General features: G+C 31.1%; 1 protein-coding gene across 2 annotated transcripts in view; it reads left to right on the plus strand.

The window, feature by feature from the left end:
- The window catches only part of LOC128855894 (probable cyclin-dependent serine/threonine-protein kinase DDB_G0292550), a 68,201-nt gene that overhangs the window by 17,584 nt on the left and 36,372 nt on the right, over positions 1–14,245 (plus strand). Inside the window, exon 3 of one of the 2 annotated variants that reach the window (XM_054091120.1) lies at positions 9,029–9,393. The exons of the other annotated variant lie outside the window; for it this stretch is intronic. Within the exon in view, the coding sequence (XP_053947095.1) occupies positions 9,029–9,032 (4 nt within the window). The 3' untranslated portion in view covers positions 9,033–9,393. Of the gene's footprint in view, positions 1–9,028; positions 9,394–14,245 lie in introns of those variants that run through there. 2 annotated transcript variants of the gene reach the window in all.

Here is a 14,245-nt window from a genome sequence, read left to right on the forward strand (position 1 = left end):
GCAGAGTTGATTGAACTTAGTAACATAATTTTTTTGCTGCCTCTAACTGATGCTGTTGAGCTTTACAGTGCTAACCGATAAGACTGGAAAGGTATTTATGCTAGTCAGAGACTTCTTGGTAAGGCATCAAGAATATCACCTGGAGTGAATCTTTCCATTATTCGAAGAACACACTCGAGCTTGACTTGTTTACAGTAGCACAGAAAACAAACTATGTGACATATCACGCTGAAATTTGCCATGTAAGCTTATAACAGTCCTACCAAGAAACAAAAAATTTATTTTTGCCATATGTCATTCGCGGACCGTTTTATTGATAACGTCTCGTTCATATTTGAGCAGAAGGTACATATACGAGTATCTGTAGTGGCTCTGACCTGGTGGCCAAAAGTTAATGAGTAGGCAGCACCGTCACTCTGCGCATGTTTCACATCTCGCCTTATATAAAGCCCGCAAAAATTTAGTACCTCAACATTTTCACAAGTTTTCACTATTTATTTTATTTTAAATAAATATTTTTCTCTTTTATAAAAATTTAGTTCATTCTGTAATAAAGAAAAGATTAATCCTAGATGCAAACTTTGAGCAAGATTTATAAAACTCCAAAAAATTTGCATCAACCTTTCAAAATTTTTATTCGGAAAAAAAGAATTCGGGTACACAGGCTTATAATCCATTAAATTTTAGTAAAATTAAGAAAAAGTTTCAAGTAATTCAAAATTCTCTTTATGTTTTGTTAATTTTTTCCCTGACGGTGTTGCCTATTTTCGCCATTGAAAAAAAAAAAAACAAAATCATCAAAGTTTTTAAATAACTTTTAAATAAGTATTTTGATGTTTTTATAAGAAAATAGCTTATATTTATTTTTTAATTTACATATTTTTTTTATAAGTTTCAAACTTTGCGCAAGATTTAGAAAAAAAATCCGACAAATCAAACTTTCAAAATTTTTAATCATAACTTGAAAAAAAAAAATTGGGGTACACAGTTTTATAGCCCATTAAATTTTCGTATAGTATATAACAAGTTAGAAGTCGTTCAAAATTCTCTTTAACTAAACTAAAACTATAGTTCATTCCAAACTTCAAACTTTGTATCCGACAAATTTTCATCAAACTTTCAAAATATGTAATCAGAAATTAAGGAAAGAATTCGGGTGAACAGTTTTATAATCCATTAAATTTTAGTAAAACGAAGAACAACTTTGAAGTGGTTCTAAATTCTCTTTGCGTTTTGTTCACTTTATCGCCGACAGTGTTGCCTATTTTCGACAGTGAAAAAAAAAAAGTTTTCAGTAATTATTTTTTAATTTAAATTTAATTTTTCTAAAAATATAGTTCATTCTATAATAAAAACCATATAAATCCAAGTTTCAAACTTTGTTTCCGACAAATTTCATTCAACTATTGTAATTGCCATCAAACTTTCACAAAGTTCAAAAAAAAAAATAAACGCGTACATAGTTTTATAGCCCATTAAATTCTAGTAAAATGAAAAACAAGTTTGAACTGGTTCAAAGTTCAGGTTGTGTTTTGATCAGTTTTTCCCTCACGGTGTTGCCTATTTTCTCTATATAAAAACATTTTATGGGCTATACAAAAAACATTGAAAAAATGTGAAGATAATAAAATATAAAAAATTGTCAAAAAGTTGAGGTGCTATTTTTTTTTTACTCGTGGTTTGAGCAGCTACTCTACTGATACGCTTGGCGTGATTATAGCCGTATATCCTCAGGTATTTCAATAGACAAGCAGGCCTGTTGAGTTGCTTTCCATTTACGCGACATAATCGCATTTCGATTTTCGGAGACATATGGTGGCCCTTAAACTATTCAATCTCGTCAAATCCTCTGGTACAATGCTATAGGAAATATTCTTCACAAAACTCTGCAAGAAATAATTCTGAAACAGACTTGCTGGAACACATCAGAAAGTGGAAGAGAAGCTTGGCCAGCACCTAATAAATGATGTACGCGGAATGTATGCGTATTACAGTGTACGCTCTCTTAAGCGGACTCCTAAGCGACTGAAAAATTTTTCCGCTTCCGAGAGGTGCCCGCTTATGGAAGGTGTCCTCTAGGAGAGAGTATACTGCAGTACTGTGAAAGGCGATTTTTTAAACTCAGAAATCTCTCAATGGACACATATCCAATTACAGCTCAGGTGGAAGTTTACGTAATTGAAATTTGTTCCTCATATAACATCACAGAAGAACCGTTAGATAGCGATAGCTTAAATACTACGGTAGATAGCCTGGTCTTATAAAGCTTAAAAAATACGTTAAGGCTTTTAAACTGATGCGCGACCCTGTTTTGTGATTGTGTAATTGTGATCTTATTTTGTTTGCGGTAGAACTCGAGACATCGAAATTGTGAGTTGACGGCTGGTGGTCGCTCCTCAATGGGGCATTCCATTTTCATAGCCTTTTTGCGGTGCTTGCAAGGCATATAAATGACTTCATAACTTTTTAAAAATTTGGAATCTGCTCAGTTTGCCACTACTGGTGTAGATTAGGTTAGATTAGCCAAGTTGATTGTCTAAAACAAGACACTGGGTGACCTTAAGGTCAATTGAGATACCTGCATTTGATTTCCATTCATCAACTAAGTTGCTTAAATCACTTTTATCTTTTTAAGAAGAAGAACTAATCCCTTCAGTGAGACATTGTGCAAATTTCCCAGGTATTCAATGAAATAATCGCCAAGATATTTGTGCACGGCTTACTACTGGTATAAGTCAATGTGGAAAAATGATATTCACAAATTGTTTAGCTGCTGCTCTGCATGACATTTGAAGCGTAATCGAAAGAGTCTAAGAACCCTTTCTGTCCAACCGACACTTGCAGTATCCTCTGCAAGTTAAATTACCATCTTCGTAAGATGGAACTGATATACGATTTTGTGCGTTGTTTGAGAAACTTTAAAACTTATTCTCTGTTCCTACTCTCGCATTCATCAACTCCATGCAATTTGAAGAGGTGTCTTCTACCATAAATGCCCTCAACAGTCCGTTCTACATAACCGTAAAGTCCCGGATTTATATCCGGCCAAGAACTGTCACTTCAGCAGAATTTCGCTTATATGTATGAGGAATTTCAGTACATACTTTACTTGCTTTTTATACAGAATTTCGTTTCAGGACTTTATTCAAAAATGTTTTGTTTACAGCTCACATTTCTATTTACAAACTCCAACCATCGCAATTCAATGCCAAACATGATTGTACCTTACCCAATGTGCCTTACTATGTATTTATGTATATAAAAAAGTAATAATAATAATAATTTTTCATTATTTTGTTCTTCACGATTTGCATATTACATTAAAATCAATTTACTCATACATTTATGAGAGCTCACATATTATGATTATATTGTATGTATGTATGTATATATGTGCACACATTTAATCATTATTGAATGACGCCGATTTTTCGTTTTGTCAACGCCACTATTAAGCGCGACTAGCTAGCTGTGTAAGCCGATTCCAAGCGCGTTGCCTTGCTGCCTACCAAATGCCAGACTTCCCAAATAAGCCGAAGCCAATAAGTTGACTAGCTGTCTATTCGGCTTTAGATTGCTCTTTTCACAGCTGCTCGCTCGTCGCTGCCTACATTCAAAAAGGTATACATTTATCGGCTGTGCTGTGCTGAGCTGTCTGTGGGCAGCTGTGACATTCGCCGGGCGTATAGTCGTGCTGTGTGGTAGAGGTTGTGCAGGGGGTTTATTCCGGTAGTTGTTGGGTTGCTACTACGTAACTTTGATTATGTGCCACACTTGGCATTGCTGGCTACTCTTAGACAACAATAGGTACGCTGACATAATCTTTATTCTTGTTTGGGGCGCTGTGGAATCACAGCTTCCGTCAGCAGCGCCTGAAGCAAAGTATATTACAAATTTGAAAACGAAGAACTCAAGAAGCGAACGTGCGGAAAATGTTTATTTGACTAGTATTTGCTGTGTGTGTTTTTTTTTGCTTATTTAGTTTTTGAAATTCCCTTGTTTATGTTTTTTGTAGAGTTAGCTTTGGTACTTTGACTATTTTCGCTAGTTAACGAACCGAATGAGCGAGCGTCTGTTGGCCGTTTATAAGCGCCAGCTGTGGTTGTTGATGGATGCATGTTTACGAGCGTTTAATATTTCTGTCTGTCTGGTTATGAATACCTATCGTTTTTTTTTTACATACAGTGACTATCAGTGAAAATCGTACAGCTAATGTTTCTTTGTGCTGAATATTTAATTTTTTTTATTTAATAAAAAACAGAGCTCATATGTTAAAAGAAACTAAAAACTTCGGTAAAATGTTAAAAAAAAAATTAAGAAAAAATAAAAAAAAATAATTTCGAAGTTTTTTTACAGATTTACATTTTTTTCTATGCATAAAATTTAGTTACAAAAACAAAAAAACTTGACAACAGAAAACTTTATTTTGTTCATTTTATATAAAAATAGTTTTCTTTTAAAGAGTAAAGTTCTTTTATAGATTTTAAAATTTTTTAAGTATAAAATTAGGAATCAAAAGCAAAAAACAAATAACAATTGACAAAAGAAAAGTTTATTTTATAGTTAAAAATAGTGTTCATTTTATATAAAAATATTGCACATAATCTACTAAAGGCAGTATAAATCCAAGTGCCCAACTTAAAGAAATATCGCCAATATTTCACAGAAATTAATTAGATTTGTTATTAATTTGTTTATTCTTTTTTTTTAATTTTTTTTGTTTTTTAATTTTTTTGCGTTTTTTAATTTTCTTTTTTGTTGTTTTAATTTTTTTTTGTTTTTTTAATTTTTTTTTGTTTTTTTAATTTTTTTTTGTTTTTTTAATTTTTTTTTGTTTTTTTAATTTTTTTTTGTTTTTTTTTTAATTTTCTTTTTTTTTTTAAATTTTTTTTTTTTTTTTTAATTAATTTAGTTTTTTTTGTTTTCTTTATTTTTTATTTTTAAGTTTTTTTTGAATTTTTTTTTTGTTAGCAAAAATTTGCAGAAGAAAAAAATAGAAAAAATCAAACTTCGGAATAAAAAGTTTCTTGAAATTTTTATGAAATCTCAACAATATTTTAACCAATTTAATGAAATTTTGTTGCTCTATTTACTACAAAACTAAACACTCCAAAAATATATCCAAAAATATATTGTAATTATATTTTGTTTGAAACTTTGAAAGAACTTTACAATTTTTTGTTTTTAAATTTTTTTCCTTGTCTTTTTGGCTTTTATTATAAACCCATATTTTGATTTTGATACTTCAATTAGAGACATTGAAAATATTTTTTTTTAAACTAAAATATTTTCTTTGAACAAAAAAATGGGAACCCAAAAAATCTAAAAAAGCTGATAATTTATGAAATTTTGCTTTGTTTTATTTTCAGGGTTGGCAACTCTGATTTAAGAAGAAAGTAGACATCGAAAACATTTCGAACATTGCCAACACAAACCTTTCTGTCTCATTTTCACGGATACTTACTGTTTACTTTGTTTTGTTTTTTGGGTTATAAATTTTTTTCAAGTCCAGACTTTCCTGAATTTTTTATTCTGAAATTTTTATAAGGAAAATAATTATATAAATATGTGTAAATATGGAAAATAATTTATAAAAAAAATTTATAAATATGCAAACAACTTTGATAAAATTTCGTATAGTTTTGTTTTAGTTTGAGCCTTTGGTTTATTCATTAATAATAAAACAACAAAAGAAAAAGAGTAAACATTGCAAATATTGTTAAAACTCGTTGCTGTACGATTTTCAGTGACATCCACTGTACATTTTTGTTTGTTTTGGTTTTTTAGTCGTAATCAGTCTTTGTTGATTTTACAAAAATTTGTCTTTATTTCTACTCTTAAAATAAGCAACGTTTTTTTTATTATTTTTTTTCACCACGCTTAGGCGACAAAAGTCAATATTGTTTCGCGTTTGGTTGCATCTGCTCTGTCGCGTTTGTCTGTTTTGCGTGGACTTTGTTTGTACATTTCTTTATTTGTATTTTGTTAAGCGTTTGCCTTCAAAGAAAACTTTTTTTCTGTGTTTTTTTTTATTGTCATAGCTGCCCAACAAAAGCTATGCGTATTTGGCAAGCACCAACCCAACAACAAGAATCGATTGAAAAGTGTCATAATTAGCAACAATTTGCATTTTGCACGACCTTCGAAAGCCGTAAAGTTTTACCGTAACTTGGCTCAATTCCTATTTTTCGCTGTTTAAACTTTTTAGTTTTTGGTTCTGCTTCTAATTTGTGAACTTTCCGCCTCGCTAAACATTGACAGATATTTATGCTTAGAACCAAAATATTTTATTAGCCAACTTAAAAATGCACTACTTGGAATATTAATTAACAAATTCAGTCAATTAGGGGATTAACATAAATTAAAAATTGTTAAAAAACTATGTTAATAAATTTCCAAATTTTTGCACTAATTCATCAATTTCAATATTTCAAGACAAAACCTGAAGAGTTAACATTGAGCTTAGCATTGATGTAGAAACAAATTTATAGAGAATAAATCATAAATCAAGTATCTAAAGTAAATCAACAAGTGGCTCACTGGCTCGCTAAGACCTCTTCTAATTGGAGCGACCAGTCGAAGGTGCTGGTGGGGCAACCTTGCGCGCGGTCTCTGTCTACGCTATAAAAGTAGACGAAAAGCGGCGGAAATACCGGCCTACGATGTGAAGAAGTCGAAAGCAATAATACTTAAGAATTGTGGTTGTCCCTATATGGCTGTAGCGAACCGGTTCAAGTATTTTGGCGTAATTAGCGAGTTAGAGATTTACTGGTGACGAAGCTTATGGTGATTATTACAAATCACGCACACACTTATGAAAATATGCATACATATCCATACATACATACATACATTGATCATAGCCTTAGGTATGAGCAAAAATTAACCACAAATTAAAACACAAATATAAAATAAATAAAACTGCGACGACGCACAGACTTGAAATTAGCGTGAAGCGTACAAAGGGTGTCAAATGTAGTAGAAAATTAAACAAAAAAATGATAACAATACTTAGTAACCGAAATCAGTACTACTTGGTATTCTAGATAATTCATACTAACAGGGCCCACAAAGCGTTTAGCTGCACGGCGCTCGGACTAATTTATTTCCATAGATGCCACGTCGTTAACCGGTCGTGCTGAAAGTGGAACATCTTGTGCAATTCGATGTAGTCATTCGATTCAGCTGTAGTCACTGCATTAATAGTCTTTCTATACAAATCATTTACTCTACCCTTGCTTAGGATAATCGCACCTGAGAGTCAGCGTATTATTATCATATCATTATTTCTCGTAGTAAAGTAGTTCTGCAAGTATAATGAAAACTAAAAATTATATGAAAATTAAACAAAAAATTAAGAAACCAAAAACAGATTAAAAAAAAATAAAAAAAAAGGAAAACCATAAAAAAAAAATAATAAAAAAATAAAGAAAAACCATAAAAAATAATAAAAGAAAACCATAAAAAACAAAATAAATAAAAAGTATAAAAACTGCAAAGCTGATGAGCTCGCAAGAGCTGGAGCTGCGCAATCGAATGTTAGTAACTTACCCACAATCCACATTCCGCTCTCAACATGTAAATTGCTCATTGATCGAGATTTTCACAGCATTGCTGATCGGAGGTGGAGAGTGGAAACTACTTGCGTTACGACCAGACAAATCTGGCCATCCTACAATCTGAAACAGACAAAAACCCTTATAAGTCTTTCGAAACACGAACTAAGGCATATAATATCTCTTATCACCGGCCACTGCCTTTTGGGCACTCACGCACGTCGACTCGGGGTTCCTCAAAACGACCTGTGCAGATACTGCGAGGACGAAGATGAGGAAGTATCGAGCAGACATTTGCTGTGCAGTTGTCCCGGTCTAGCCAGAAGTCGACTCGCTCTTCTAGGCTCTCCAACAATTGACATTCTTTCAGTACTCTCGAACCTGAAAATCGAATCTCTCATCAAATTCTCGAAACGAATTAATATCTTTGATCAAAATCTACAATAAAAATCTCGGTTAGGTGGGGAAATCATATAAAATAATGAGCTCTCGGACAACACAACGGACCCAACTTGCGGTCTATGTGGCACTCCGATGCGGACCATGTGGCACTCCAACCAACCAACCATAAAAAATATTAAAAAAAAAATTAAAACAGACAATATTAAAAAAAAAAATTATAAATAATAAAAAATTAAAAAAAAAAAAAAAAAACAGACAATATTAACAAAAAAATTAATAATAAAAAAAATTATAAAAAATTAAAAAAAAAATTAATAAAAAAAAAAAAATTTAATAACTAAAAAAAATGTTTAAATAAAATAAAATAAATAAAAAAAATTTATAAAAAAAACAATAATAATAAAACAAATTGGAAAAAAAAATAATTATTAAAATACAAAATTATACAATAATAAAAAAAATAAATGAAAATAAAAAAAATAAATAATAATAATATCGATAAAAAAATAATAACAATAAAAAGAAATAAAAAAATAATAACAATAAAAATAAATAAAAAAACCAAATTTTTTTTATTATTATTTTTTTTTTTAATCTGTTTTTGGTTTCTTAATTTTTTTTCTATCGTTTTTTTTATCAAAACTTTGTATGTTGCGCTATTATTGTAGGCACAGGTGTACAAGGCGTGTGTCTGTACATACATATGTATATGAAGGAGCGAATCGTGAGGATGTACCTGTAATTTAAAAAAAAAAACCTTCTCATAAAAACCGGCTTACCATTCGGAGTCGGCTTGAAACGTAGGTCTCTCCATTTGTGGAAAAACATCAAGACAAGACGCACTCCGCAAATAGGAGGAGGAGCTCCGTCAAACACGCAAAGAAGGTTGTAAGCGCCAAATATATGTTTATATGCATTTGGCTTGGCTGTGATTTTAATAGTTTTTGTATTTTCAATTTCCAGATTTTCTTATTCTGCGGAGTGTTTTAATTATTAATAGAAATTTTAATAAATATCTGAACGTTTTTGACAATTTTACTAACCATTTTATTTCTTCTTTCTCTTTTTAGGTAAGTGTTTAAAATGAAAAATATTATCCAATCGACTATCGATGCACAATCCAAGCTGTAAGTGATTAAATTCATTAATTTTGAGGTCTTTAGAAATTCCTATTTTTGCTAGTTCCGTGTTTTTCTAAACACCTCTGTTCAACACAATAGGAAAATGACGAATTGCCGAAGTTCGAAGAATTTTTTTTTTATTTAATTTGCTTTCTTACGTTTTTTATAAAGATATAGTGCATTCTACAACAAAAACCGTTTAACTCAAAACATCAAACTTTTTTACAAAATGAAAAAAGGTTAAAAAATCTAATATAAGTAAATATCAAAATGTTCAACTTTTTATTCAACCATTTTAGACAACTGGCAATGTAGGCTACTGCATTTGGAATAAAAAAAAAGAAAACAAAAAAAAAACTAATATAAATAAAAAAAATAAAAATAATATAATATAAAATAAATACCAATTAAATATCTGGTATTAAAAAAATTCAAAATTATACAAAATAAATTTAAAAAGTGTAAATAAAACATATATGAATAAATGAATAAAATAACTAAAAAGATAAGAAGTTTAAAAAAGTTAAAAATTATAAAAATAAATAACATTTTTAGATAAAAAAAATTAATTCAATTCAAATTTTGTTTTCTTATTTTTACTTTAATAAAAGCGAATTATTAAAAAAGTATCTAAAAACATTAAAAAAAATTACAAAAAAAAAAAAATAATAATTTAAAGTATTAAAAAAATTATAAAAAAATTAAAAATTGTAAAAACTTAATAAATTAAAAGTTATGACAAAATTCAATAAATAAATGAAAATTTTAAATACATACAAAAATAGCTACAATTTTAAATAAAAAAATAGAAAAAAATTTATAAAATAAAAAAAAAAATGTATTAAAATTACGAAAAAAAACAAATACTAAAATAGTAAAATGTTAAAAAAAAAAATTTTTTTTAATTATTAAAGAATATTAAAAAAATAATAAAACAAAAACTAAAAAGATAAATGAATGAATGAAAATGAAAACATTAACATAATAAAATAAAAAAAATAACTAATATAGAATAAAAAAATATGTATATTAAAATTAAAAAAAAAAAAAGAAGATATTAAAAGTAAAAATAAAAAAATTTTAAAATTACAGAAACGGAAACAGAAAACTTACAAAAAAAAAAAAACAAATAAAATAAAATTAACACAAAAATTTTACCAGAAAGATAAGATAAAAAATAAAATTAAAGAAATAGTACGCTACTCTTCTGAATAGCTTTCCACACATAAAGGTAGCATTTTCACTTTATCAGCTTCACACAAGAATGATATAAACAAGATTGCGCCCATCAGAGCGTACGTGTCGTCACGTTTGCTGAGTTGTGCAGTATTGCCAACCATTTGTTCTTCGCAATAAATTTAGTGCTTTTTTATACCGAAAATGCGAAAATTTTGAAGTTTCGTGTTTGTTTCTTTTTGCGTTTAATTTAAAGCTACCGAATGCTTCAATGCTATCACTAGTAAAATGCTTCATACATATAAAGCTCGTTTTTCGATTGAAGGTATTTCCTCGCCGGCAAAAATGCATCCACTGTTTGCAGAGCGCCTCATCCTTTGGAAATATAATATAAAAAAGCTTATATCACACGCTTTATTGAGGTTCTTACTAGCACAATTTTTCACTGCACATTTCATGTTTTCTTATTTTTCACTTATACGAGTACACTTTCACGAAATATCTTATTTTTGCGTAAATATTCACTAAAACGTTTGTTACCGTTTGTTCTTATTAACGCACATTTCAAATAAGAAACGAATATTCATAAACATCAACAATAACCGCAATCATGGGCAATGTGACCAGATCTCTGAGAAGATTTTAGTGCTAATGAAAATTTTTTTACTCTTATAAAATTTGATAATTTGAAAGTGCAAATTTAATTTTTGGCTCCATTTAAGGTTATGCAAAAATATTATTTGCCCCGCTCCCAACTCTTCTTAAGATTGAAAACCTTTTTACACATTTTAAAAAGCCTTTGAATTTATTGAATGCGAATTAAAACCTTAGAGGTGTAATCATTTCTTCCGGTCATCAATCCTTAGTGAGACATAGGACATTGAGAGTTATATTCATTGTAAAAATAAACAAGAAAATACTAAAGAAACCATACTGACATTTTTACAAAAAGAGTACCTTATCTAGTTACATAACTTCAAATATAGCAAAAAAGTCGTTCCCTTAACAAAAGAGTCTCGCTTAGCAAAAAAACTCATAAATTAAATTGTACATAAGCATAACACATTTATTTAAAAAAACGCATATTTTAAAGACAATTTGTCACGCATACAAAGTTCTTTAAGTGATTCAATAAAAATTTGTTGGGTTAATTTCTTTGAATGGGCATTTTAATGCGTTTTTATATCCAAAGCTAGGCAACACTGCAGTAGCGAGAGAGAGATTTGACTGCCGAAAGCAGAAGAACACCAACAACACCTGCACTCGCGGGCAATGCCACCAGATGTTAAAAAAAAGTAAAGCTAAATAAAACTGAGTGAATTATTTAAATAATTATTAAAAAATGCATATTTTACAAAATTATAAACATGACATTTTAATTAGAACAACTAGAAAAATGTCATGAAGAAAGAACTAAAACTCCGAGACACAAAATAATAAAAATAACAAAAAAAAAATGCTAAATCAAGTTACGAAAATGGTAATCTGGCCATACTGGAGCTAAAATCACGTAACTAGTTGTCAAATTCGCTGAGCGCAAAGTAACGGGACCACGATGGGCGCCATCTCATTATTCTTTGCATCATGAGCTTCACACGTCCTCAGCCTCACACGCTCAGTTTTGTGACACAAAACCTAGTACAAAAGAACACAACAGCCACGGCTGGCTATAATTCAAATTGAGTGGAGGGTGTCAATAATGATTACGATTAGACGGTAAGCGCTACACAAGCTGCCCAAAAACCTATACCAGAACACGTACGCGATTTTTCCATACACTTTTACTTGTATATACTTGTCCACTTTATTACATACATACATACCTACTGTTCAATAGGGGTGTCGGCAATTGGATACTGAAATCGGATATTTTTTAACACTCTTGAAATCGGTTTAAGTAAATTTGTTTAAGCAAATTAGCAAGTTGCCTTATATGGCAAGAACTAGAAAATATTTCGATCAATCTTATGGCACATATTTGCATGTGGTATTTATTTAAGTCATATTTCTTGCGCTTTATTTCTTAACGAAAAAAAAAAATAAAAAATTAATAAATAAAAATATTTATAAAAAACGCAGAGTGGCGCGAATAAAATAAAAGAAGTGATGAAAGAGGGAGAGAGAGCGTGAAAGAGCGCTGGGGTTTCAGCAGCCAAGAACTCTGCCCTCGTAGTTGGCGCATGTGCCACTGATTGACAAAGTGGTTGTGACTCACTCGAGCATTAGACAAGAACATTTCAAGTATTTAATTTCATAAATGGTTGGTAATATGTGATTATATGATTGGCTTGAAGCGTTAATAAAATATTTAGCTCTTGATGTCGTGAAGTGCTGGTGGAGAATTGCGAATCTAGCAAAGCAGCAAATTGTGCGCACAAAGAAAAAAAAAAAAAAAAAAAAAAAAAAAAAAAAAAAGTATCAGATTTCTACCATCAAAAAGTAGTAATTTTCCAATATCTTAAATTTAGAGATTTTTTTTTTGCAATTCAACTTTGTTAACAAAAACAACAATGAAACTAAAAGTACTTCAAAACTGCTGTATGGAAAAAAGTGTGCGTGCAAACAAGGCTTATACTTGTATAACAAAAGTAACTTTGTTTACAGAATATAATAGGACTATGAATAAGTTCGTGCGGTTTTTTTCGAAATTTAAAACTTTATTGACGTAAAATGGTTACAAATTTAATATTCAAAATATTGTCCATCGCTTACTACTACTTTTTCCCATCTTTCTGGCAATTCACGGATTCCCTTTGTGAAAAATTCGGTCGGTTTTGCCGCAATCCACGAATCGATCCATTTTTTGACTTCATCGTAATTACGGAAGTGCTGGTCAGCCAGGCCATGTTGCATCGATCGGAAGAGATAGTAATCGGATGGCGCAAGGTCTGGACTATACAGCGGGTGGGGTAGGACATCCCATTTGAGCGTTTCTAAGTATGTTTTGACCACTTGTGCAACATGTGACCGAGCATTGTCATGTTGCAAAATAACTTTGTCGTGTCTATCGGCGTATTGCGGCCGTTTTTCTCGCAGTGCTCGGCTCAAACGCATCAATTGTCGTCGGTAGACATCCCCCGTAATCGTTTCATTCGGTTTCAGTAGCTCATAATACACAACACCCAGCTGGTCCCACCAGATACACAGCATAACCTTCAGGCCATGAATATTCTGCGCCGACGTCGATGTTGAAGCATGGCCAGGGTATCCATACGTTGCCCGACGTTTTGGATTATCGTAATGGACCCACTTTTCATCGCCAGTCACAATTCGATGCAAAAAACCCTTTCTTTTGTGCCGTTGAAGCAGTTGTTCGCATGCCATAAAACGGCGTTCAACGTCTCTTGGCTTCAATTCATACGGCACCCAATGGCCTACCTTTCGGATCATTCCCATGGCTTTTAAACGTTTGGAAATGGTTGATTGATCAACTCCCAAAGTTTTTGCAACCTCTTCTTGCGTTTGAGCCGGATCTTGATCGAGCAATTCCTCCAATTCGGTATCCATGAACTTTGGCGGCGCACCCTCGCGTTCTTCGTCTTCCAAGCCAAAATCACCACTTTTAAAGCGTGCAAACCACTTCTGGCACGTTCGCTCAGATAGAGCATGCTCACCATAAACTTCCACCAAGATACGATGACTTTCGGCTGCTTTTTTCTTCATATTAAAATAATGAAGAAGAATTCCCCGCAAAAACACATTATTTGGCACGAAATTCGACATTTTCAAGTGTGGTAAAAATATTGTTGTTTACGCTTCAAATAAAAAACTTATACTGACGTTTGTGCCTTACGACAGTAGCTCTCCAATGAATGTTTGGAAATGTGGATCGATGGAATAATAATCAAGTTACGCCATCTGTTGTAAAACCGCACGAACTTATAAATAGACCTATTATTATTAAGCAGTTGGAGAGCGTTTACTTTGTATAAATGTTGACAAGGAACTCTGGCGTAGATTCCGCTATGGACGAAATTTCGGCTCATTTTT

The sequence above is a fragment of the Anastrepha ludens genome, chromosome 2, assembly GCF_028408465.1.
Source record: "Anastrepha ludens isolate Willacy chromosome 2, idAnaLude1.1, whole genome shotgun sequence".
NCBI lineage: Eukaryota > Metazoa > Arthropoda > Insecta > Diptera > Tephritidae > Anastrepha > Anastrepha ludens.